The sequence below is a fragment of the Sylvia atricapilla genome, chromosome Z (assembly GCF_009819655.1).
Source record: "Sylvia atricapilla isolate bSylAtr1 chromosome Z, bSylAtr1.pri, whole genome shotgun sequence".
NCBI classification, from domain to species: domain Eukaryota; kingdom Metazoa; phylum Chordata; class Aves; order Passeriformes; family Sylviidae; genus Sylvia; species Sylvia atricapilla.
This window is the reverse complement of record NC_089174.1, coordinates 66636047-66662715: the sequence shown is the minus strand read 5'-3', so window position 1 is coordinate 66662715 and position 26669 is coordinate 66636047. Positions and strand designations below refer to the sequence as shown.

At 43.5% G+C, this 26669-nt stretch overlaps 2 protein-coding genes across 4 annotated transcripts; one reads left to right on the top strand and one right to left on the bottom strand.

Moving 5' to 3' along the window:
• The first annotated feature begins 2445 nt into the window (after positions 1-2445).
• On the top strand, positions 2446-15890 carry LOC136374644 (uncharacterized). 2 transcript variants are annotated; one of them, XM_066340060.1, is made up of 6 exons: positions 2446-2863; positions 9944-10408; positions 12997-13137; positions 13535-13600; positions 14154-14244; positions 14594-15890. In XM_066340060.1, exons 1-6 carry the CDS (start codon positions 2809-2811, stop codon positions 14799-14801), a joined length of 1026 nt encoding a protein of 341 aa, XP_066196157.1. In that variant the 5' UTR covers positions 2446-2808; the 3' UTR covers positions 14802-15890. The 2 variants fall into 2 exon arrangements, with proteins under 2 accessions (XP_066196157.1, XP_066196156.1); XM_066340059.1 differs by having other exon boundaries at positions 9941-10408.
• Positions 15891-17564: 1674 nt separating this feature from the next.
• NUDT2 (nudix hydrolase 2) lies at positions 17565-23079 on the bottom strand. 2 transcript variants are annotated; one of them, XM_066338625.1, is made up of 3 exons: positions 23027-23079; positions 21685-21842; positions 17565-18314 (listed from the first exon to the last, which is right to left on the bottom strand). In XM_066338625.1, exons 1-3 carry the CDS (start codon positions 23062-23064, stop codon positions 18001-18003), a joined length of 510 nt encoding a protein of 169 aa, XP_066194722.1. In that variant the 5' UTR covers positions 23065-23079; the 3' UTR covers positions 17565-18000. The 2 variants fall into 2 exon arrangements, with proteins under 2 accessions (XP_066194722.1, XP_066194723.1); XM_066338626.1 differs by lacking the exon at positions 23027-23079 and adding an exon at positions 22432-22578.
• Between the last annotated feature and the right edge of the window lie 3590 nt (positions 23080-26669).

The following is a 26669-nucleotide window of genomic DNA, read 5'->3' as shown; positions in this document are numbered from 1 at the left end:
AATGCACCTCATGTCTGCACCTGTGGGACTTCTTGTGGCACTTAGGCACCCACAGTGGGAGATGAGGCTCTCAGACAGGCTGAGTGCATTTGCTCTGGGCTCCCCATGGTCTGTCTGCTGCTCATATGGGAGCAGGTCTGCAAGGACTCATCTAAACCCAGGCATCTCTGGAGCTGTTGCTTTATCCCAGAGCAGCTCCACTTCCCAGCCACAGGAGTATTTGGCATGTAAAAATTTCTTTTTCCTTCTGCATCCCTTCTTGGAGATACAGGAACTTTACTGTAGTTACTTTCCTAAACATCTGATGCCATTTGATCTCTGTGATCAAAGGTTCCAATGCAGAGAAAATCTGCCAAAGGCCAGAGAGCTGAAAAGAAAGCCAATGAGCATTTCCACCTTGCTCAAAGGGTGTTACCTTGGAGAGAGAAGGATTTCACATCAAAAACACTGAACAACTCCCCAGAACCCCAGTCTTTCTCACTCTGCAGATACAGCATGAATTTTGACATCTCTTTTCTGGGATAACACTAAAGGTAAAGGATTGAGCTCAGATTTTAAGCCTCTTCCTCATGTTTCCAGTGTCACAAAGCACTGTGCTGGCTACAGGGCAGGGGTGAAAGTGTAATAGATAGTTGTGCTGTCCCTGAGCATCCCACAGGTTTTGGGCTAGCAAAATATTTGTTTCCACTTGCTTCCCCAGCCATTGTGTGCTGGAAAGCAATGCCTGTCCCATACCAGACAGGGCTGCAGCTGGTGTGTGGTGAGTGACCCCTGTGTGTGAAGGTGTGGTAGCCACATCACCACATCACAACCATGAAATGAAGTTTCACTTGATCATTACTTCACTCTGATTAAATTCACCATGAGCTGCAACACAATGAGGAAAAGCAATACACCCATCAAACTGATGATGGAGACAAGAACAAGGCTGCTCCATGGGAACTGGGCTGGTAAGAACTGATGTGGAAATTACGTAACCCAGAGTCAGCAATTACAGGATTTTCCTGCTCCACATGGGAGAGGCCACAGCTGGAAAATAGCTTGCTCTTTCCTAGGGACATCCCAGGAAAAGCTGTGAAAACCATTTGAAGCAAGCCTCCCTATGCAAGAGGCTGCACTATTCCCTAGGAAAGCCAATGTAGTGAGGAAGATTGGGTTCTAAGGCTACAGAGCAATTTTATATGCAAGTACTTTCTTGCACATATAAGAAATAAGGCCAAAGTGGTGCCCTGAAACCCTAAAAATCTCAGTGGCTAATGTTCAACTGATTCTTTTTGGTCTGTGCTGACACGTTGCTTTTAGACTGACCACATTTCACTGCGGCTTAAATACGGTATTGGTTTCTGGTGTGGGCTGTCCTCAGCCTTGTGCCAAGGAGATGAGGTGAAGAGTGTTTGCATTTTCAGTCCCAGTCAAATAGCAGAGAATTTAACATCTGCATTTTTTAAATTAAATATGCCTGTAATTTATCACATTTTGACCTGTTCCCATGGGGGAAAACCCCACAGTAATCACAAAGAAACCAGCTGGTTTTTTCTTAAGGGCAAGAACTCACTCATTGTTTGGTTGCAGAATATCCTTTACTATATCCACACCTTGTTTGAAGCCAGAATATCCCTCTGGGGATATAGATAGTGGGAAAGCTGGGAGCCATCATTCCAGGGCTGGGCAAAGAGAGAGCTGCACCATTGTGAGGCCCTGACCATAGATGATGTCCTTGCATGTATCCCAGTAATGTACTGTTTTCATCTGACAGCTTGGCCACTAAAGGAAACAACTCCCAGCTCTCCAGCTGACTCCTCGTCTCAGGGGTGGAGCTGGGAGATGTGACACTGGTGCCATTCAGGTTCAGGACCACAAAAGTGAAAGCAAAGCCACCATTTTTAAAGTGTTTGTGTGCAAAAGGCTTCAAGTTTATAAAAATGAGAATCACCTCAGCAAGCACATGAGACAGGCAAGAGCTGAGATGTGAGATGTGGGTGGATGGGAACATCTTGCTAGCAAAAATGTAACTCTCACTTGCTCCACTGGCATTCACCTGTCAGTCTTTGCTGCTTTTTCTTAGGGAGGGACATGAAGATTCCTCCCTGTGCAGACCCCAAAGTGATGCATGAAAAGCCAAATTCAACCCGAGCAACCCTCAAGATGATGATCAGGGTAAACCCACAGCAGAAGCCTGCTCCCCCATCCAGGAGCTCAACTCCCCTTCCCATCATTCTCTGGCTCTAGGATAACCAGAGCTGGTTTGTGAGGTTTTATCTCTGCCATGAGCTGTAATGCTGCCTAAAATCCTCCTGGAGGGAATAATTCTCTCTAAAGAGAAAATGACCCTGTGACAGCATGGCCAAGGGCAGGGTTTCAGCAGACACATCCCACGCCCCCCCCAGCACTCCTGCTGAACTTTGCTTTTTCTTGCCGGGCCAGCCCTGCATCCCCCTCCGCTCCCAGCCCTGGCAAAGGCAGCGGGCCAGCCTGCTTAGCATGCGTCTGTCATTGCTGGCAGCAATCACTGCTGCTAAGCAGCCAAGCCCGGCGGCCGCGAGCATCCCGGTCCAGCGTCCCCCCCATCCTGGCTCGTCATATGATTTCTCCTAAGGGACAACTGCTGAGCGGGACTGTGTCTCCAAGCTGATCTTTTGCTGATAAGCCAGCTACCAAGCCTCCACTGCTGAGACAAAAGAGTTTTTCTTTACGCAGCAGGGCTTTTCTGCTGTGAATGACAAAGAAAGGGGTAAAAGTGAGCTGCCTGGCACTTCTCGTGGGCGAGAGGCTTCGGGGGCTCCTTCTTCCCTGCCGTTCTGGCAGATCATGGAGCTTTTCAGGCTGAGCCTGGGCTGCATTTGTCTCCTTCCTTGGCTTGAGGGTAAGTTTCTCCTCTTTTGGGGTAGCTGTAAAGTCGGAAGAGAACTGCCGCCCGGGTTTTAACCTGCTTTCCTGCTGAAGTGTTGCCTGGGCTGCAAAGCTCAAGGACCTACCAGCTGTAAAACAAGTGCCGACAGGCAGATTTCAGGGCAGCATTTAAAACGGGATTAAACACAGGCGTACAGAAGAGTGAGGGACAGGCTGGCAAGGTGCTGGGATGGTTGGGCCAGGGACACCGTGGCATCATGCCGGCGGGCTTTTATAAAGTGCTTTTAAACTGCTAAGAGTAGTGGATAATTAAACCTGCCCAGGGAAGGAGGCAGGCGCTTAGTGACCTCCTAAGCACTAATATTCTTCCCGGTCCCAGCTGGTCCTTCCCAACAGAAGTGAGTGAGCTCAGAGCATACTAGCAGCACGGGAGAGGGTAGTGAGCAGTGCTTCTGTGGTGGTCGGCTGGGAGCAGGATTTGCTGGGAAGCTGCACAATCTGCTCTGCTCACCTCCATGGAGCAAACTTGGAGTGGCTCATTTTGACATTCGGCCGCCTTCTGGGGTTGCTCCAATCCTGTATCCTGCCCATGCACAGGAATATTTTGAATCCAAGCAGCCCTGGTTTTGACATGCATGGACAGATGCAAAAAGCAGAAGTCCCTGCTGAGCATCATCCCAGAGATCAGGAGTAGTGCTACCCAGGAACCGTTTCCCAGGAGTGGTGCTACCCACAGTCTCACCAATCCCATCGTGGGCATCGGGAGGAATCTATTTTCTTTAAAAATGGGAAAAGTCTCTGAGCTAATAAGCCTTTCTATTTTGCTACTATGACTGAAATGTCAGGTTGAAAGCGACTCATTGAAATAAATCTCTGAAATTCTTCAGTGCTCATTCAGTCTCTGAAGCTGCAATGAGAACAGCCCTTCAGTTTTACGGGTTACATGCTCAGAGCTGTTCGAAATCCCTCGACCAGAGGACTACAACTATTTGGGCTGCCCAGCTGGGATGTTTATTCCTTAAAGACAAACCTCAGACTGGCACTTCTGACCAGCTACTTTCCATTTCTTGCTGCACAAGTGAGTGTTCCCCAGGATGCTTTGAGAAGTTACTCCTTAATTTGCTCTGCAGCTGGGTAACAGGAGAGGTTTGTGCTCCTACAGGTTTGCCTTCTGCTCCATCTATTGCTGTTTTCTGCACATCAAAAGTTGCCAACTGAAGTGAACTGAATCTCTCATTTTGTAAAGCCCCAGGCTGAGGGTGTGTCCCTATAGTGGTAAGGGGTGATGATGCATCTTTTGAAAGTTAGAGAAGATTTGGTTAGGACCTGGAGATGACAATATGATGGCATGCAAAGAAAGCAGAACAGCCTTCAGGGTGTTGCCCTTCCTCTGCATCTAAGGTAGGATCTTGTCTGGTGTAAGAATAAAGTTATTTTTTACTGCTGCCATACAAAGGAACCCTCATGGTTATGTTTTATTAGTAAAGTATGGAGGATCACAGGGCATTTCTTTTCCTTTATAGTGTAATGCTTTTGGTGCAAACATGATCAACCACTGCACTTCAGCCAGACCTGTAAAGCCACCACTGTTTTGCAGAAAGGAATTCATCTTCCTAATGCCTGGTAATGCCCAAAGGAGCTCAAAGAACAGAGGACAAACATGTTCATGCTTCAGGCTGATCTCCCCCTGCAGCAGCTTTTCCCCATCCTCTCCTGCCTGGGGCTGCTGAGTTTTAAGGCTGCTGGCAGGATAGAGATGCTTGCTCTCAATAGACCACTGAGGGTTTGGTTTCCTGCTGAAAACTGGAAATCCTGGAATTTCCTAAGCTAGTTCTGACAGTTGTTTCTTTGGAAAGTACCTGCAAGCAGAGAGGAGATGAAAATTACTTAGACATCAGAAAAAATTCTTCACTGAAAGAAGAATGGGCTGCCCAGGAAAATGGTGGAATCACCATCTCTGGACATGTTTATAAAAGACTGGATGTGGCAATCAGTGCCATGGTTTAGTTGATAAGGTGGTATTAGGTCACAGGTTGGACTTGATCTCAAAGGCCTTTTCCAACCTAGCTGATTCTGTGATTCTGTGAAAAGTTTTGTTAAAAAGCCAAACCTAATAGTGACCCCGTGAGGTGCAGTGGGCAGTGGGAAGTCAGGCACCAGCAGGATCTGTGCCTACACACACAGAAAGAAAACTGCTGAAATAAAACAGTGTTTAACACTGACTCTGGATCCCCAAGCACAGTGTGTGAGGCTGTGGTGGCTGTGCTTGGCATCTTGGCCTAATCCCGTATTTTGGGAGACACTGTCCTCCCCCTCAAGGCCACTGTAGTGCTGGCTGCTCCCTAAACCTTGATGCCCTGACCTCAAAAGGCAGCCCTAAGCCTTTTGCACTGCAGAGGCAGAAAGGCCAAGCTTGTACAATACTTCTACTCCCCCATTTACTTTTCCAGTCTCCAACTATTTTTGACTTGGGGGATTTCCTGACTGTGATGCATTTAACTCTTCAGTAGCTATGAGACCTTCTCTCTTGGCTTGTGCAGGTTCTTGCCAGCAGCAACGCACAATGCCTGGGGGCAGAACCAGTTCCTGCACACTGCAAGCCTTCCCTTGTGACACCTTGTCCCATCCAGGATCAGTCCTTGACCAAGTCAGCCCCTCCCCATCCTCTCCAGACCTCTCTGGATTTTGTAGACACCCATCATATCCACCCCCCTAGGGACTGGTTTTCTCCACTTCCATGAGCTTTGTGGTGACTTCACCAACCTCCCCTGCTTCCCATAATCTATAGATTTTTTTCCCATGTCAAAACCTTCCTTCTTTTCCTATGGCTGCTCTGCTCCCTCAGAGGCCTTCACTGAGCTACTTCATCAAAAGTGGACCTTGCAGTTATGTGGAAAGATAGGAAGCCCTGTTAGTCAATCAAAAGCAAGATATTCTTAAGAAAGCAGCAGTAGTTTGGAAAAAAATACAAGCCAAGCAACCCCAAAAAATTTGCAAATGTCTTTGATCAAGACATCACAGGCAATGCTTAGAAACAGCAGAAACTTTCCAAGTAACTAAGGCTTTCTTAGTGGCATTACCTTAATTAGGAATGGTGCATGGATTTTGCCCCTAATCCTACAAGGAACAGCATGTCCCAAGGGTGGCCATACTGCAGAGAAGCAGGGGCCTGTATTTGCTTGATTTTCTATCTTGTAACCAGACAGAATGTCAGCATCATAGGACAAATGAGCTGGCATCAAAAGTCTTGCTACAAATTGTTTATTTTGTTTCTAAAAATACAAAGATGCCAAAGTGTTCAAGTATGAGCAGCCCAAAGCAGGCATCTACTTGGGCTCAGTGGGTAAGGCTGGCATTTTCCAGAGATGCTGACTTCCATCCTCAGGGAGTACACTGGATGCACTGGTTGCTCCAGGTTAACATTTTTAAAATGTTACAGCTCATGGCCTTATTTGTCAGACCACCGGGCAGCAGGACTTGAGATGTCATTTTTTGTCCTGAGTAAAGATTCTTGGTGCCTGATGTGTATCTCAAAGTAAACATCCTCCAGGTTAGTTGTGGGTCTACCCATTATGGCTGTGTGGGGCACCTGCAGTGGCTGCTGGCAGTCACATGTAACAACTGCTGTGCAGGTACAAACAGGATGATTGTTTAGAGGGGAACATAAAACATCAGGACAGCAAAACACATATCTCCTGCTGGGTCAAACAGCAGCACTCTTCAAAGTGTAATGAAATACCCAGAACTTTCAAATGGAGAGTCATTGTCAAGAAAGGAAAAGAAAAACCAGCAAATATTGTGGCATGCTTAATAATAAAACCTGTAATTAAACATATGAGAAAAAGACTTGGATGAGCAGCCTAGAGAGAAAATACAAAAACTGCTACCAGAAATTTTCAAACATTATCTGAAGCAGGAACTTGGTGGGGATCAAGAGGTCAATAAAAAACTGGCACAAATACAAGAACAGCAACCAAAAGTAGGGCACTGTAGAAAGGCTGAATGTATTACTAGTCCAGACTAGATTACTAGTCCAATGGCTTAAGTGGTCACTTCAGACATGGACAGGGAGATTGTGGCAGTCACTCTCTGCAGTTTGAAGAGTGTTATCAAACAAAATTTGCAACTGAGGAAGTTTAAGGAGGGAGGAAAAAAAAGAAGTATAAATAATCCGGCAAAGGACCAGCCCAAAAGTCTTTTGAGTTACAGGAGTTACAGAAAACTAAATATGACATTTTAAAAGTTCTGAGGAGTATATTAAATTCTTGTTTTAGAATTTAAATCCAGCCCTCAACACCAAAGGGCTGCATTACAACAATAATGGCCCTCTTTAAGAGGAATCCTTACACAGCATAGGGAGACACAGGTCCGTATGCTCCATTTCAGCATCAGGCAAGTCAATGGAAGCAAAGAACAGTATTTATAGACAGACATGAGAAAAGTTAATGGAGCTTTTGTAATGGGGAATGTTTGACATCCATGATGGTATCAATAAGAACATAAATGTGCTGAGCTGAGGCAGGTCTTGTGCCAGTGTTTCCAAAAGGCTTTTGATAAGAATCTTCCACCAAGGCCCTTAAACTCCATTCTCATGGAGTAGGAGAGAGATCTAGCCCAAAGGCTGGAACAAAGAGATGGAATAAGTTGACAATGATCACACCAGTGATAGTATCAGAAAGGCTCAGAAAGATCAGAAGGGATGACTAATGAAGTAATTAAGCTTGCTGATGCCACAAAGTAATTAAGAATAATCAAAACTTAAGTTGACTGTGTGAAGCTGCAGAAGGAGCTCCTGATACTAGTAGAGCAACAAAATTATATTTTTCTTTGAACTTCAGAGTTAAAAATGTAACATAGTGGGCAAAACCATTTTACGCATAAACACCCAGCAATACTCTCTGAGTTAGTTGATACAGAGCACTGGAATGGCTTCCCAGAGAGGTTGTGGAATGTCCCTCTCCAGAGACATTCAAACCGCACATGGATGTGTTCCTGTGTCACCTGCTCCTGTGTTGGCTGAGGGATTGGACTGTATGATCTCCATTGGTTGCTTCGAACCCCAACAAATCTGTGATTCTGTGATTTTCGGAAGGAGGCACTGCATCTTGTTGTCTTGTGTGAGCTCTTTACTTGTCTGATTCTTACCCTCTTCCTCTATTAGCAAATGTCAATGGTCCAGTGCTGCAGACAGGATCCTGGGCTCAGCAGATGTTTTATCTGATCCAGTGCAGTTGTCACATTCCTGTTACATTGTAATGCATGTCTCAAACTGTTACCACTGGAAACCATTTGGAAATGGGTTTCTCACAGTTAACCTGAAGCAAAGAGGTGAGATTCCTGAATTCCACATCCTGGCGAAAAATGGTGAGGGTGGGCTGGGGGTATTGCATTAATCTATTTCAATTTTCTAAAGTTTATGGAAAGTTACATATGAGACATTTCTCTCACCTTTAGAGGCTGACAGAAACTCAAGTCCAAAGTGCATTAAATATCTTACCTCCACCCAGCCCTCAGTAAGGGTTAAAGAGAACAGGACTCAGAAGTTGTCCACAGATAGCCCAGAAATTTAATTTCCATTTAGGCACATTGGCTCGTCAGGAATTGTCTGGATTGGTGGCTATCACAGGTCCATGCAAGTCAATATCCCAGTGCAGACACATTGATCAGGCAACCTCAGAGCAGGTGCAGAAGCACTGTGGCGCCCCTCCTCAGGCATTCAGGCTGAGCAGAAGGCCCCGAGCTGTTTCTGATTTAACAGGCCCAAGGCATTATTAATCTAGCAGAACCACAGAATTTCCTGAGAGAAAAAGAGAGAGCTCCTTTAAGCTATTGTTTATACTGTTGTTATTGTGTACCAGATTCTGTTTATACTGTCACTAATCTTTTCAGGTACTGAACCAAATATTTGTATTGGCTCAGTATTGTTTTGGGTGTTTTTGGTTTATTATTATTTATTTGTGAGGGGAAATTCCACAGAAATAGTTTAGATAAAAATCTATGTTCTTGCCTAACATCACTTTTCAGTGTCCTCTTATTGTTTATGCTCAGTACTATATCCTGATGGGGCTTTCATAACTCTGTCCCCCGGGAAAATGAGAGAAAAAATGTCACTGCAAAAGCTGGGAGTTGCCATGTGTTGTTTTTAAAAGATTTCCCAGAATGTTCAGAAATATGAAACTTCTATTTCTATCCATCTATCTTAGGTATAAAATACAGGGCAGAAAGTACACCTGCAACAATGATGGATGGTTTAGCACTTAACATTTTACTCAGGATATTCACAGGCCACACCTGATGAAAATAGTGGCACTCCTTCAGTTAATGTGATGATAGCCATCCTAAATCATCTGAGATGTTGGGATCAGTTGTTTTTAAAAGCATCAAGCAATTACAGAAATTGCTTCATACTGTGTGTTTGTTGTGGCACAGCTGCAACCTCTCCCTCTTACAAAAGGATTTTTAAGTAGTACCTTTGTTCCTAAAGGTGCACATACCAGTGTCAGGTGTCCTAAATCCAAGATAATTTAAATACTTACGTGAGCTGCCTCAGCCAAGTACTTACACACTTCTGGTTTTGCCCCTGCACTGCTTTAATATCTCCAGAAGCCACTTAATAGAAAGTGTAGCCCAAGGTGGCCTTGTTGGCCCCAGATGAACAGCACGGGGGGGGGTTTCAACTGCTCTTTTATAAGAAAGATTTGACCTGGATAGGGGTGAATATACCTCAAACCATCTAATTATTTTGGAGGGAGGGGAGGACAGCTACCTAGCTAAAACAGTTGAAGTCCTGAATTAAATATATATATATAGGCAGATATTTGATATAATCATTCCAGTTAGAACAATGTTTTTCTTCATTAGTTATGTAACTGCTATTTTCCTTTAGCACTGCTCATGGCTATTTGCATACTCCTTTTTTTCAAAGAAATGTCATTCCAGGAAATTAGGAAGCTGTGGGAAGTGTTTATCCAGGCATGCCCATCCAGGAAAGGACTGGTGGGTTAATCTCTACCTCCCCCAGGGTATTTACAAAGAGATGTGTTTGCCTCAGACGTGCACAGTACTAAACCATGCTCTGATTGTACCGCAGTAGCAGAGGGACAAGGCTTCCTCATAAGGAACACCCGGCTGGAAAAGTGCATCCGTGCCTCCCAGGAGACCAACAGCATCGGCCTGGCCAGCTGCAAGGAGCGCTCGCAGCAGCAGCAGTGGGGCTGGGACCCCGAGGTGGGCACCATTGTCAGCCTGCACACGAAGCGCTGCCTGTCGGCGCACAGGATGCGCGAGTACGCTCTGGTCAAGCTGGAGCCCTGTGGAGACTGGGAACGGCAGGCATGGTCCTGCAGCAAGAAGGGGCACTTGACTCTGCAGAGCTTGGGCTTCCACCTCAGCACCAAGGAGAGAGGCCACAAGGTCATTGTCTTGAGGGAGAAGGACAAGTTCAGCAGGTGGAAGACGCTGGCAGATGAAATCATCTGTGCTGCAGCCCGGACAGCAGCTCGGAGGCCCAGCAAACCAACACAACAAGCTCTAGACACACGTGTGTGGATCTATGAAAGTAAGATGAGGTAGATTAAGTGTCAGATAACATCTAAATTTCATGTCATCCAAGCCACCTAACACCAGGCTTGCACTGTCATTGTAACTCATTTTCACTACAGCCCCATCTGGAGAAACACAAAATGGCTCCAGCTCAGCCCCATCTGGTACCACTGCTTTCCAGTAGTGGCTGTTCAATGTTTTTCAGAAGCATGCAAGATCTTACATGATCAGGTCTCCAAAACTCAGCTGCATTTTCAAGGACAGGCAAATATTTTGGTGAAATATTTCTGAATTGGTGTCCACAGCTAAGAATAGTGGAAATTGCTTGAACCACCCAAGCACAAAACACCCAAGGAAGTCTCACAAAGTCAGGCACTTTAGACTATGAAAGAGCTTTTGATACTTCCGGATGTCTTTTTTGGTTAGACAACTGGAGACAGCTGAAAACTTCTTTCAAACTTATATGAATTATTGAGAAGCAGCTGTATCAGAAATCATTGCTTCAGATTCTGAAATTAAAGTTCTCTTCTGTGAGACCTCAACAGTGCACCTTTCACTAATGAAACATACTTCTAACCTTCATTCCATGTTCTCATTATCCTCAGAACTGAACATTGCTCCTGGTGCCTAATGTAGCAAAAAACAGACTGGTAAACACAGCTTAAACAAGAAGTTTAAGTGTTGCCCTCCCTTTGCATTAAGAAATTGCAGAAGATGACATCCAAAATATTAAAAATTTTTTTGGCCTTTTATGGCCTTGGCCTTTGCTCAAGAGAATCCAAACTCTGCTTTCATGAGTGTTCACTGGCCTTTGTCAAGACTGGACACAGAAAAGGCAAAACCCTTGGTCTTGCCACAATTTTAGGAGTTTGACACAAGGCTACCAGACACCAAGCATAATCATTTTACTGAGATGTGACTCCAATAGTTTGTCACATGCCCAGTGAAGCCCACTGCTGACCACTGATAATTCATGGTACAGTCTGAAGCCCACTGCTGACCACTGATAATTCATGGTCCAGTCTGTTTCCCGTTTTCATTTAAGTCCTTTCTGCAAATAAAGATGGTTTTTGGTACTTAACTTTGGTAAAGTTGTGTGCAGAACTGAGACCTGAAAAATCACACTCAATTCCTCCTCTCCTCCTCTCCTTTCTTCCACAGACCCAAAAAGAGCTGGTGTCTGTAATGGTTTTTATGTGGCTGTCTACTTTGTAGGTCAAGAAATTCTCAACATTCCTCAGGGAAAATTATTTCCCTGACAGGAGGCTATTCCTTACCTTAAGGTGGCTGGACCCAATGAAATTTTGAGCTCTGCAGAAATGAGCAAAGAGGAAATATGATGTATCTGGTTGGCATAAGCAGATGGATTATAAGTATAACCTTTTGACACAGAGAGGCTGTATCTAATTTGAAATAAGAAAGAGATACATCATGTGCTTTGGCTGTCATGTGCGGAGAGAAAGGCCTTTTCCACCTCAAGCTCTTTAATTAGCCAACTAGAAGGTCAACATGTAATTATCACAATAGTTACAAGTGTTAGTGTTTGTTTAACATTAAGTTAAATATGGACCATACAAATTAGATACCATAATAGGCTAGTTAAATATAGGTTAGGAAATATAAGGAACATTTAAGATATGGGAAAAAGGCATGTGAAAAGAGTATTTTCATTCCCCAAGGCAGTGCTCCTGGCAGCCCAGGGCTGCCTTGGAGCCAGGATCCCCAAATAAGGCTGTGAGGGTAAACACAGACCAGCTTTTGAATCAGGCTGTGCCACTCAGTGTGTCTCATGCAAACTCATAATTTTCCTATAAATTCCATGGTTCGGTCTACTGGGGGGAACTTGTGACTACTCAGTAACAACATCAAAGTCCTATGTATTTGTTTAGGCATTTATCTAACTTCCAGCTGATCATCAACAGACAACTTCAGCTTCAGCGGGTTATCTGCTCAATAAATTACACTTGCGTTGCTGTGGTGTGGGTGCTCACACCACAGAATGAGATGGGGTTTGGATAGGCAGCAGGGAGCCCTGAAGCATGGCTTTTTGGTCTTGACATGTGCATCATAGCAGAAGAGGGTGAATTGCAGACACTAAATTTCCCAAAACCTCCCCTCTACCAGCAGTTGCTTCCATGGCCACACATCCTAGTCCGCAGTAGAACTGGAAGGCAAAGGGAGGTATTGGGCCTTGCAAAAGGTAGGGACTACTTACCAGCCTTTGAATCCCATTTTTATATCTGCAGTGTTGTTAATAGCTGTGATTCTTCCACTTGCCTCTTCCTCACACATCATTCTTTAACAGCCGGTGTTGCATTCATACTTTTAAATCCAATGACAACATCTACCACCAGAAAACAAGCTCTGCTTGTGATGTTGAGTCCATATTGAGAGGTTCATTTCACCTTTAAAATCTGTGACAGATGAAAGTCCCTGATGGACAGGAGGTGATTGCTACTGTACCACATCCTACTCACCCTGCAAGGCAGAAAACCAAACCAGCAGGGCTGGGTTCCCTTTCCTTGCTGGGCAATGAGCATATCCAGGTTCCTGAACATAAAGTAAATGATAATCACACATATTTTTGCTTTATTTCTTTCCAAGCTAAAACTATTGATTCATCAAAGATTGATGCTGTGGACAAAGCGTCTTCTGTGAGCTTGACTGACACCCCTCTGGCTAACAAATTCAACAGCACAGTGTCTCCGGCAAAGACCAAACCAGCACGGCTCCCGGCAAATGAGGGTGAGCACTTTTCTGAATGTGTAAGTAAGAAGAGCAGGAAGGAAACTGTGGGCAGCATTTCAAGGTTACTCAGCTGTTTTCAGTGGTGGAGAAGTACCTGAGAATTTCTGAAGAACTTCCATGTGTACCACTGAGTGCTTTCACCCAACATGCTGAGGAGTTCCCTTGGCAAGCAGTTCAGTGATACATGCTTAACCTGGAGACATAACCACCAACTGTTTTAGAAGCAAAAATTATCTGTGGCTGGGGAAACACCAGGTGCCAACAATGTTTTCTTTTCTGTTCTGGGTTCCATACAAAAGGATGGAACTGTGGCTACAGTGAAGCCTCACAAGGAATCTGGACCCCTCATACAACTGGAAGCTGCTAATTCAAGTCTTTCTGCTTCTTCCACTAGATCCATCCCACAGCCACTCCAAGAAGCATGGAAATCGGGGGAAAAACACTGGGGCCAGGCTTGCAGGTAGGTCCAGAGATCAGCCAGAAGAGAAAGCCAGCCAGACAGATAAAGGTTCATCAATGCTCCTGTCCTTCCCATTGTGAGAGAGACATTTCCCTGGGGTACTGCTGAGGATGCTCAATAGGGGATGAGGGCACAAAATCACCTGTCAGAAAGACGCTTTTTAAAGATTAAACAAATCTCCACAGGCCTGTGATAAAAAAATGTAAAAACATGAAAATACTTTGTCTCTGATCCCCAAGAGAATCAGACAGCTGCCAACACTATTGATTTCCCCCAGCCCTTCTCACTTTGTATCAGAAAGATGCAGAGTGAGAAAGTAGGAGATATCATTGTCTTTGTAGCAAGAAACAAAAGCTTTTGTGGCGACTTCCAATAGAATGTTGTGCAGCGTAAAAGCAGTGGTAAGACGTTGATCTTATAGACAAAGCACTTTTCCTGTTATCTGGCACTTTTCAGGGACATTAGAGGTGATTTTTTGTGGCAATCGTGGCTATTGCATAAGAACAGGGATATGTAAAGCAAACATATGATGCTTTCTCTGATACCCTTTCAGGCACAAACTGGAAGACAGCGATGCTGGTCCTCAGCCCCTTGGCATTCATACTAGGATTAATAATACTGACACTCAATGTTCACTACAACAAGTAAGTGAGAGTCAGCTTCATTGGCTTTGCCATGAACAGCATTTTAAAGCAAAATGCCAACATCTCAAAACAAAAGGCTCGGTCTTAGCACCCGTCCCCATTCCACACCTGATGTCATGGCTCTCAGCAGATAGGTCTGGTCACCATGTGTCACCCTTGGTGGTTTCTCCTCTCTGCCACCCAGTTTATCCATTCCTCTTTCTGACCCATCCAAATGCAGCCACTAATGTTGGCTCCTCCTCTCCTACACACTTGTGCCATCACTGAAGGAAGTGGCATTACAGTTGCTGATGTGGAGAAGCAACCAAGTGACAGCCAGGTGGAGTTACTCTATTCTCTCTTCTCATAGGAAAAAGAAAATCCTCTCTGCTCTGAAGAGCTCTCCAGCAAACAGCAGCAGAGTTGATTTACGGGAGCCGACCCCCTTACAAAGACGCCCCCAGCCATACCTTCCACCATCCCGCTCCCCTTCCCTCAGGCATGGAGAGATCCTCATCGAGTGGAAAGACGGGACTGTCACTCCTCTTTTTGATAACATCAATTACCAAGTGGACTAGCTCCAAAATGACAGAGCTTTCGTTCCATGCTGTGTCACTGTTCCCACCAGGAAGAGTGCCACCTGATTTCCTTCCTACTCTTGCTGTTTTCACAGAAAGCACTGTTTGGGGTTTCTTTCTAAACACTTGAGTACAATCTCCTTGCACAGCACAAGGTTGAAGCAAGCAGAGTAGATTGTTTGGTTTGTATAGGCACCTGCTGCATAGCAATTCCACAGCTGCTTTAATCCATTACAAAACCCAGGTTTCTCTAGATGAAGCTGGGACTTTTGCCAGCTGCAACTGCCCACGGAACCAAAATTAGAGTTACTGAACATATGAAAAAAGTAAATCTTTGAAGACAAGGCAAAAGGCAAAAATCAGAAGTCCTTGATGACTCTCAAATTCCTTTCAAGATAAAACTAGCTACCAATAGACACAGAAGGCCATCAGTTATATTGTCAGTGTGAGAATGTAATTAATAAGCACTGCCTTCTATAAAATCTCTTCTGGGTATCTGCCAAAATATTCATCCCCACTAAGTTGTCAATTAAGTTACAGCAAGCCATTTTTCTAACTTAAAAGGTATCACTCCACTGTCCTCTCTGCATCACTGCAAGAGCCCTGCTGAGAGAGCATATGTCTCTCAAAATGTTTCCATATTTAGGATGTACTAAACCTTATTATAGCACACATCCTCTTTTATTATATAGACTGGCAAGTAATGTCAGTCATGCTTGTTGGGGATATTGTATATAGAGCCACTTCATACCAGCTTCAGTCTCTGATTTCCTATAATCATATGGAATAGTCAATGAATAGATGCATTGCTCCAGAGCAGTAATTACCAGAGTAGTAATACAGTTGTTTTACTTTTAGACAGGAGTATGACATTGTTTTCAGCCTTTACACTTCTTGTTTGAGCATAATTACCTGTGACTGTCATACTCAATCCTGATCTTTTCTCAGTGAAATTTGCAATGTCTTAGCACTTTTCAAATATTTATGAATGTATGCTTTCTTTCTCTCTGATTTTGAGATGATGTAATCATGGCTATAAGTCAAGAATTATGTGGAGAAAGAAACAATAACACCAAGAAATGACAAGTATGAGCTGTGTCAGTGTATTTGTTCAGTAGAGCAAGGGAAACCATCTCCTCACATCTCTTACTTGAGCAAAGCCTTTCACTTGACCTAAATTAAGCTGTTCTGCTATTTCAGTGTAGCTTGGTCTTCTCTTGAGTTTGGTTTTATTTAACCTACAGCAGAAGTAAGGTGTCTCCAGGGAATTTAAAATCTCTTGGTTTTGTTTGGTTGGCTGGTTTTTAATTTTTTTTTTAAATGGTAAAAAGTTTACAGCCATGAGATATTATTATAATCAAAAACTTAACTCCTCTTAAAAAGAAAAATACAAGCCCTATTGGTTTGGGGCATAAATATCATAGAAGCTGGGAATTATTATTGTTGCCAGGCAGATTATTCCATAATTATTTACTGGAGGGTTTCCCAGATGCTCCTTGGGAAAATATTTTACTATTAGACATGGGCAGAGGAAGAACTCTCTTTTCACCAGTGAGCAGCAAGACTCAGAGTTAAATCAGAGTTCTGACTTTCCAACATTTCTACTTTAAATGAAACCCGAGGACACTGGGATCAAAAAAGTCTAAGAATAATTTTACTCACAAAAATGCACACATAGTGCCTGACCCATAATCACAGTTACACCCCTTGGAATTTTGTCCAAGGAGCACACTACCTTAGAGTGGACAGCACTGGTCACCCTCCAAAACCTTTACAGGCTTTGGTAACATTATGTAAGCAGTGCCATTAAAAGGGAAGTACTGGCTTGGAGCTGAGCTAATGCGTTTTCCAAAGCACCAAGTGCCTGTGTTCATTACTGCTGAATGGGCAGAATCGATGACTTGCTAATGACTCTCTAACTCCAGCTTAATATGCTAATCTTGCTCATAAACACGAAGGCAGCAACACCATTGTTTACACAGCACTGATCAAATGGTAATTTAAACAATAATGAAAAACCAAGAGTGAGGCTGCCCAGGCTTTAAACTCTTCTCTCCCACTCTCACTGGTTGTTACACTCTGCCACCACCAGAATGAAACACTTCTGAGCAGTTCATAATCAAAATAAAGCCTGATTGCAACGTGGAGGAGCACTGAAGCTTTTTATACATTTTATATATAAATATGTATGTATATATATACACATGTGTGTATATATATATACACATACATATTTATATATAAAATCCTCCTTATAGTGCATCCTTTTTTTTGAAAATATAAATATATGCAATTTTAAATCACTCCACTGGAAGATAATAGAGTGGCAAGCAAGAGACTCCTCTCAGACTATTACCAATATTACTAATGTCTGCTGCCCCAAAAGATGAGTGGCTGCAGCCATAGAAGCACTGATAGTATGAAACAGACACAAGATTGCAAATAAGTTTGGGTATCCGGTGCAGAAAGTGAATTAAGTACCCTTTGCCAACCCCCTGGAAAACGTAAGGCTAAGGTGTCTGTCAAAGATCAAAAAAAAACTAAAACAGAGTTTTCTTTTAAAAAGAAATTCAATTACCACTTAAATACTCTCATTTACTAAGATTCTCTGGATGGACAATGTTCTCACAACAGTACATTAGGGATGTACATAAATTCATGATTCAAACAAAAAAGACCTGAAATGATCGGACAAGTTATCACTGCATATCATTGAAAGAGTTGAGAATAGAACTACTGCTTTCCCATTTGAAATTCAAGGTATGACTTCTGCAGCAAGTGTTTTGTTATTAAAAATCCCCATATGCTCATTTTCTCAACTCTCTAGCTTTACATCAGCAAGTCAAGATGTATCTAGTGTTTCATTTTTCAAAAAGACCTGTGATTGTTCAGCACTTCAAGGAAGCAAAAAAAAAGGAAAGAAAAAAAAAAAAGGAGACAGAGACAGAGGAAGTCTTTTGTTAGCTTCAAGCTTCAATTCAGACACCTCTGGCTTATGGTTCATTCAGACTAAGCTTTTTTGTGCAAGCTAGAGTAGACAAAAGCACAATCTCTTTAAAAGGTCCATGTATTCTCACTGAATTTCTACAGATTAAAAAAAAGAAAAGAAATCTACATTTCTGCAAGCATATAATGCTTTCTCCAGTTTAAAAAGCAGACCTGTCTCCTCAAGAAATCCCCTTATACTTCAGAGAAACACTTATTCTCTGGAGCAGAGAAACTGATGCACTTCTTTCAGCATTGCTTGCATGTCCTCATATTCCGCAAATTTGCAGGCATCCTCCAGCTTCAGCCACTGGAAAGCCTGGTGCTCGTCTGACAGCTTGATTTCTGTGTTGCAGTCCTTCATTTCTGCCAGCCAGTACACAACAGTCTTAGGCTTGCCACGGACAGGGTAGTGCAGCTCTTTCTTGTAGCCCGCAATGAGGGTGAGCTGGCTGGCCTGCAGACCAGCCTCCTCCTCTGTTTCCCGGAAGGCTGTCTGCAGGTCATCCTCTCCTGGGTCCACGTGGCCTGCCGAGAGGGTGGAAAAGTCAATCTCTGGGAAGGAAACTCACATTTTGCTTTAAACGGGAAACACTGGGAGACAGAGATGAGAGTACATGGTAACTGACAGAGGATGAAATGGAAATTGAAGAACAGAGATTACTTTTCCAGATCTTATGTCTTGATTTATCTTTGTCTTGTGGCTTTTAGGATCACTGTTTATCCCTCACCTCCTGAAACCTCCATTGGCCTCTCAGCACCAGACATCTTTCCTTCTCACTCCTTCCTTCCACTTCTGGAGTACTCTATACCCATAATGTTCCACCCCAAAACACACTGAGGACTGAGTTCCTCATTTTTCCTTTATCCAGTTAGAGTGGAGACAGGTCATCTGAGAGTCTTTATCCTCTCTCAGCCATGTCATCTCACATAAGCTTATGGCTCAGTTCTGGAAAACACTTGTGCCAACAGTCCAGAAACAACAGGACAAGGCACCAACATGTACCATTTAAAAGGTGGGTTTCATTTAGGCATCTAGGGATCTTTTCTCTTCCATATTCCTCTCTGAAACAAGCAAAAAGTCTAAAAGCCAGTCCTTTCAGCAGCTGGGTAGTTCTCCTAGGACACATTTATTTTACATTGCTCAGAATGAGAGGTGCCACTACAAACAACGGATAAATATAACACAGCCCCAGCCGTTTGTACTTTTGTTGAGAAATGTCAGATTTGATTTTCTCATGAAAGCTCCAGACCAGAACATAAATAGAACAAGCCAAGCAATACCTCAAAAAAACAACATAGCAGGAGCTGGGACATTTTAGAAGGAAAAAAAGTTTAAGCTCTGTTTGGTCCCTGGTGTGACTATTTTTTATGTAGCTGGCTGCAAATAGCCCTTATTTCATTACAGAGATGAACTGTTCCTCAGGTCCCAGGCACCCAAAGCCCACTTTCACTACCACAACTGGGGTATGCAGGAAATTCGTTTCGCTTTTGCAACAAGTCCCACTCACTTGCCTCTGCCTGTGTATCAAAAAGGGTGAACACCTCTTACAATATGACATCACCTCAAATGTAAAATAAACTTTTCTTTCAAGCAGCAGCTGTGCAGAAATCAGCATCTGATGTTGATACCTTTTGATAACCTCAGGTCAAAACTTGGTAAGTTGCCAAATCTGTGCAGTACTAGACAGTCTATCCGCAGGACAGAGAAACAACTGCAGGGAGCACCTCACACACCACAGCTCAGATCCTTCCATCTGCTTCCACTAATGCAGTTCCAATAGATTAAGAAGGAAAATGAACCCTACATCCCCTTCCCATCAGTCTCAGCTAGCGCCAAGTTACAATCCTAGGGGCAGAGATAAGGCTGATGAGGTTCATGTGAGGTGAAGGGATCCAAGCAAGTCCAGTTTAATTCCCTAAGAGTTGCAGCTGCTTAGAGAACTTTTAAAATAACAAGGTACAGCTATAGCTGTGAACTGCCTTTCTGTGTGTGCTTTGAGAGACAATTACAACTGCTCCATCTGGCTCCTGCCCCATGGAATCTATGTCAGCATCACATTGCTCAGTTACCATATTGCACATCCCAAGGCCACCTTGGAAGACCACTCCTATCACTCCTATCCAGATATTATAAAATGGAACAGCTTCTCTTCATTAAATTCCCCAAATCAATACCAAGTTTCTATTACAGGCTCCCATCAGATTTTGACCTCTAAAATCTTAAGCGGTGTGTTGAGGGAGACGCTTCTCCCCCTCTGCTCTGGCATGACCCCACCTGCAATGCTGCATCCATCTCTGGAGTCTTCAGCAAAAGAAGGACATTGACCTGCTGGACTGAGTTCAGAGGAAGCCATGAATATGACCAGGGAGTGGAGCACCTCTGCTTTGCAGACAGGGTGAGAGAGCTGGGGCTGTTCAGCCTGGACAAGAGAAGGCTCTGGGGAGCATTAGAGCCCCTTCTGGTGCCTAAAGGGTGATGGTTTACAAGAAAACTGGGGACAGACTTTTGAAAAGGGTCTGGAATGACAGGAGAAAGGCTCCTCCTGCTTTTCATCTAGGAGAGAGCCGACTACAGATAAAGAAGACTTGTTTTTACTATGAGGGTGGTGAAACACCACCACAAGTTTCCCAGAGGGGTGGTGGGTGTCCCATCCCTGGAAACATCCAGGTTGGATGGGACTACAAGCAACCTGCTCTAGCTGAGGATGTTCCTGCCCACTGGTGGGGGCTTGGACTAGACAACCTTTAAGAGTCCCTCCCAGCCTAACTATTCTGTGGTTCTGGTTGTGTGAGATGTATGCTTACGAGACAACTGGCTCTCTACTAAAATGTCTACAAGTAATTTAAATAATTTGTCCAGAATTACTCTGCTCCCAGGGAGCCTTTCCACAAGGGTTTCTTCTCACAACAATCAATCATGTCCCAGCAGATGTTTAGCTTTCCACTAGGTTGCAAACTCAGCTCCCTTAGGCTCCTGGTGGAGTAGACAAAAGGGGAGGTTTGGAAAGTTTTATTTTTTCCCTTAATAGGAGAGCCTAGCTGACACTGTTAAAAGATTTTTTTTCCCCCTGGTTTGCAAATTCTTGTTTATAAACTGCTGCACCATGCTTTGAAAGCACCGCATTTCACAAAATGAGAAGTAAAAACTATTGGGAAGAAATTTCAGGTTATTAAAACAGCATTCAAGAAGATCTAGAGGGAACCTGAAGCATTTCTGTGCTGCACTTTTTCTGGTACCAGGGCTGTTACTATGTACTACCAAACACTGGCTCTGCCATGTGCCTTTACGGAGAAGATGCTGCTCTGTCCTGGGACACAGGGCTCTGAGGCCTCACTGATGACCAAGAACAGCTGGTAAGGTTAATTCTCCTATCTGTCCCTCTCACCTCTACTGCATTAGGTGAGTGATCTTCATCAATGATCTTCTGCATCTCCTAAGAAAGGTGTATTAAAGTGTACTATTACAGATTGCAGTCTACCTTCCTGCAAAACTGTGACCCCTCTGATCACACATGGGCCAAACAATCCCACACCAGCAACAGTGGTGCCTGGCAAAGGATCAGACCTGAGGCAAGAAGGTAGAACATCCCCTCATTACCTTGCTTCAGTTGTGTGCACATCTTGCCAGAAACATCAGATACCAGAGGAGCTTGGCTAGGTAACACAGCCTGCCCCAACACAAATCAGTCGTGCCCGATTCTTTGTATAGCCACAACTTACAGGGGATTTAAGCCTCCAAACTCCCCCCTCAGCTGCATCAGAAGCACCATGAGACAAACAGCACAGCCAGCAGCTACTCTCAGGTGTTAACTGCCACATCTAAACCGATCACAGCCAAAATCCACTCTGCAACCCGACCAGTGACCTCCACGAGCGTTATCGGAACAAAAATCACCTTTGGGTGGGGTCCAGTGATGAGTCCCGTAGGATGTCTGAAGCAGGAGGTATTCGATGCTGTCAGTGACCTTAGAGGATGGTGCTGGTTTCAGCCTCCTGTAGATGATCAAGCCACAAGCTCTCACAGCCATTCCCCTCTGCCAACCACACCAGGAGCTGTGGAACAGCACAAAACATGGGACTCAAACAGACTAGCTGTATTTAGCAAGCAAACAGATCTCAGCACGGTAAAAAAGTGATCCATCCCTTTGAAGTTACTACAGAATCAAACTGTATCTAATTAGCTATCTTTGAATTATAAAAAAACTTTCCTTTTAAAACACCGAAACAGGAACCTAGATAAAAGCTTTAAAGAAAAAAATAATGTAATTGAGAACCATGAAAAATGACCTGCATGTCATTTCTTTGCTGCTGATAGATTACAAACCATATTGTGGGGAAGGGAAAAAAATTACAAAGCAAAAGGAAAGCCACAGGTTAACACTCAAACTTTTCCACTGCAAAACTCCAAAGGCCCTGCACAGAGGTAATACCTCAACATTACTGGAATTGGCATATGGAAATAATTGGTGTGAACAGCTTTCCTGGAACACAGGACTCCTCAGGATATCAGGGGCAAAGCTGAGAAAATGAATGATGAAGGACCAGGCTCTCTGCTGTCTTGCCTAGACTTCAGGCTGACATACAAAACTAAAAGCTTCTTGGCACCTGTGCTAAGCACTGATATAAACAATAAGGAACACACCTCTTAAGCGATAAATATTGTCAGCAACAAGCTATGCAAGCCAGCATGAGCAGTCCTATAAAGAAAAAGAGGGAAAGCAATGAAGATGAGTAATCCATGTTACAAATCTGGTCGATTCCCAGTTCCAGGCGAAGCTTTGCATTTTGATGGAGACGCGTACTTTAGATAATTTTACAGAACACTGTATTTTCCTGGGACGCAAAGAGCGTGACACCTCCAGCTTCCAACACGGGAAACTACAGCATGGAGCCCTTCACCACCACCTACGCCTCTGGAAGACGCTCAGGTCTTTTGGTCAACCACTTCAACAGCTTTCATTAGTTCCTGATCAGCCGCAAGGACAATAGCCCCGCTCCGGCCCCCACAGCCCCGGGGCCAACCCCGGGGAGCCAGCACCACCTCCCGTGCGCGCCCGGAAGGACAAGGACAAATCCCAACAGGGCCCCTCCGCCACAGGGCCTGACGCCACGCGGCCCCTCTCCCCTGCCCCTTCCTCCCCGCCCGCAGAGTGTCGCCCCTGTGCCCAGGGATGGGGACACTGGGAACGGGGACACACATCACCCCGACAGCCGCCACCACGGACCCCCGCCCTCACCTCTGCTTCCGGGTCCGGCCGTGGACGGGAACCAGCATATCACTGACGTGAGCCTTAACCAATGGCAGCGGCACGCCGCGGGCTGTACCCACTCCCTTCTCTCCCCGCCTTCCCTTAGGCCCCGCCCCATTACCGAGGAGGTCTCGGATTGGCCTCTCGCCTCAAGGACCCGCCCCACCCGCCCCTCTCCCCGCTATTTATTGGCTGGCTGTGCGCACGAGGCTGCGCGCGGGCGTTTGAAGCGGGAAAAGCGTTGTTGCCATGGAGACGCGGCTTAATGGCCGCCGCCGAGCAGCGCGGCGGCCGGTGAGTGAGGAAGGTCCATACCCTGAGGGAATGGGGACAGCTGAGTCAGGGAGGGTTCTGGGGACACCGCTCTGACCGGCCCCAGCGGGCTATAGACGGGGAAAAGCCGTGGTGGGACAGCACGGGCAAGGATAAGGCATGTCTCCCTTTCAGACACGCGGTGCAAGTCCGGACGCGTGGCGGTTTGTTTTGCTACATTTTTATAATTATAAAATATTTTTCAATTATGTATTTTATATGTTTTATACATAGCACGTAATTTAGATGACTTATAAAATATGTAAGTGCAATTAAAAATATTTTATATATTGTATAAAATACGTAAAATACTAAACTATTATTTAAAATACAGTTAAAGTATATTTAATATTACAAGTATATATATTATATTTTATGGTTTTATATTTTAAAAATTCAATAAAACTTTAAATTTATGAAAGAAACCTTGAGAGGCATTTGGTAGATCCTGCTGGGAGGATGACCTCAGGCACAATTTTCAAATAATTGACAGCCTGCTATAACTCGTGGGTTATTTTCTCGGCACGTAGTTGAATATTGGACACTTCCAATATTCAATATCCCAGTATTGGACACTTCCCCTTCTCCATGCAGCTGTTCCTTGCAGCTGTCAGGATCAGCTGCAGAATGGGGCTCTTCTGCTGAGGTCACCAGGCTATACTTAGTATGGAGAGAGGAATAAAATACTCTGAAATACTTTCTGGGGAAACAAAAAAATCCCCAATATTTAGTTGTTTGTAAGCCAGTCTTAATGACATTAATTATTTTGGTAATTTCCTCACGGTATGTCAGTGGCAAAGGAAACCCCCGTTTCTTGTTACTGCAAGCAGCAGACCTGTGTCTAGCTCCGGCCGTAAAATAGCTGCCATTTAGCATTAAAACCATTCTCTCCTCTCCAGTTACTTTTGCTGTACTGAAGCTGTAAGTGGTTATCTATTGTCAGTGTTCAGCTTCAAAACAGCTGAACACTTGCTCCAAGGAGCAGTGGAATGTTTAATGCCCTGTTGTTTACATGCAGGGTAGAGTAATCCTATGATCTTCCAAAGGGATCTGTTCAACGTCAACCACAGCTTCACAGATCCCTACCTGTTGCATTAAACTAAAATTATGGGCTTGTTTTACACTACAGATAATCTCTTGTTGTGGAGCTTGTCTTAAAAAAGTGCAGCTGCAGCCTGACCCTGTTCTTCACAGGAATGCCCTAATTCCCAAGGAATGGGGTCAGAATGATTAAAGGTAAAGCACTTTGTGTGGTGCTCTGGGAAAGCAAATTAGCCATTCAGTTCTGGAGGGTTAAATCAGATTTGGCTTCGGATCACCTTAAAAAAAAGAGCTTAATGTTCAAATGAATAAGGAATGAAGATGGATGGGTAGTGACACGCATTAATACGTTTCCCTTTTCCCTATTCATGCTATGCTTCTGTATTTAAAAAACCTGCAAAATCTTTGGCATGAGTGGAACCTGTGCTGAAGTCTTTTCTGGGATAAAATGGTTGCAAGAGTACAGTGTGCTGCTGTAGTTGCTATCAAGAGAGGAAACACGCACCTGCTACACATTTACAAACTTTTAAAGGTCTTAAGGTTTGTTTTTATAAGGTACTTGTAGAGCACCATGGTTTACATGGAAAACAAGATGGTTATGTTTTGTGTGCTGATTAACAATTTCTGTGTTTATCAAATACACCTGAAAATCATGACTAATAAAATTATTTAATCATCAGGTCAGGGTTTATGATTCAGAGTGATTATCTTTGACTATATGCAGGACAAAATACATTGTATGCATTTGTAGGTGTGCCATGTAAAATTTCTTCACTTTATTTCACTAATTTAAAGAATAGATATAGTGATGCTTGTGTTCTCTTTCAGTAGTGGCACTCATGAAATAATCTAAATCTAAAATTGTCGCTCTGAATCATCTAAAATTGTCAGGCCAGTATGAGTGAGCTACAGTGGCATAACAGGACATGTGAGAGTTATTTAAGTGAATGGGTTGTTGAGATCTTTAATATATCAGAAGTTAATAAGGATCAAGGTACAGTGGTTCAAGGCTGCTTTATTCTTAAAATAATCTCTATGGGCCTTTTACATAATTTATTTTATACGCAGTGATTGACACTCACTGAATATCTTTGAAGACCTGTCCTCCACCTTGAAAAGTGCATTGAGAAGGAAAAGATCTTGTGAAAGAGGTAATTCATAATTGAAAGCATTTTAAAATAGAGAGTCTGCTCCTAGAGCATAATTTCGTTCTAAGTTAATTTCTTTCAGGACAGAAAAACGTAACCACTCCTTTCTGTTATTTACACCTGACTTTTCTTTGTTTTATTAGCTTTATGACCTTTAAAAAACCTCTAATACTAAAGCTGAGGAAGAGTTCTCTGATGACAAGCTGTAGTCTAATTCTGTGGCTAAGCTAGTCCCTTTTTATATAATTCTAATGCCCTTATTTTTTTTTTTTTTTTTTTTTTTTTTTTTTTTTTTTTTACAACAAACACACTTATGCATTACCAGCATCTGAAAGACTTTCAATATCTTCGTAAAACATCTTGGCATAAGAAACAAGTTGCAGAGAACTCATGTTTGCCACATAGAGGTGTCAGGCTGGGTGAACATTAAGAATTATACCTCCGCACTCAGCTCTTTCTCGAAATATGTTATGCCCAACTATTTCAAGAAGTCCTAATAATTTATCTCAACTCTGTTTTCAGTGAAGCTAACCATATCTTTGTGGGGAACAAGACCTAGGTTTTGATATGAAAATACCACATTGAAGAATAGTATGTTTTTCTGTCCCATGACACATTGTTGTGATGGGTGAACAAACAAATAACTGAGGAAATGCTGGCTGTCACAAGACTAAAAGTCTTCTGCCTTTTTTTGCCAGAAGATGGCATTAACAATTTAGGATTCTTGAAAATCTCCTCTTAGTTTTCACAAAGCAATTTATTTTGAGGAATTTTATATCTGTTAGGAAAAGCATCTTCAGACACAAAGAGCTCTGCAGGGTTGGATGAATTAAAGTATTCTTTCAATAAGGAGAAAAGATATCCCTTTGTTTTAGAGCATCAGTGATTGAAAGGTGAGAAGAGTTTCACTGCCAATTGCAGTTTTCCCTGAGTTCTTTCACATGTTCAAACCACGCAAAACCTTTTAACAATTGTCTACTCTAGAGTTTTAAAGTGATCAGAAGTGCTGGAACCTCTCATTATGCCAATCTCTAATTTTTTTTTTCTGTGGTTAATTAATTTGTTACTCCTTTGTTAGTGAACATTTTGTTTTGCTTGTGAAATTCCTGTCCTGTCAATAAGGAGTTGCT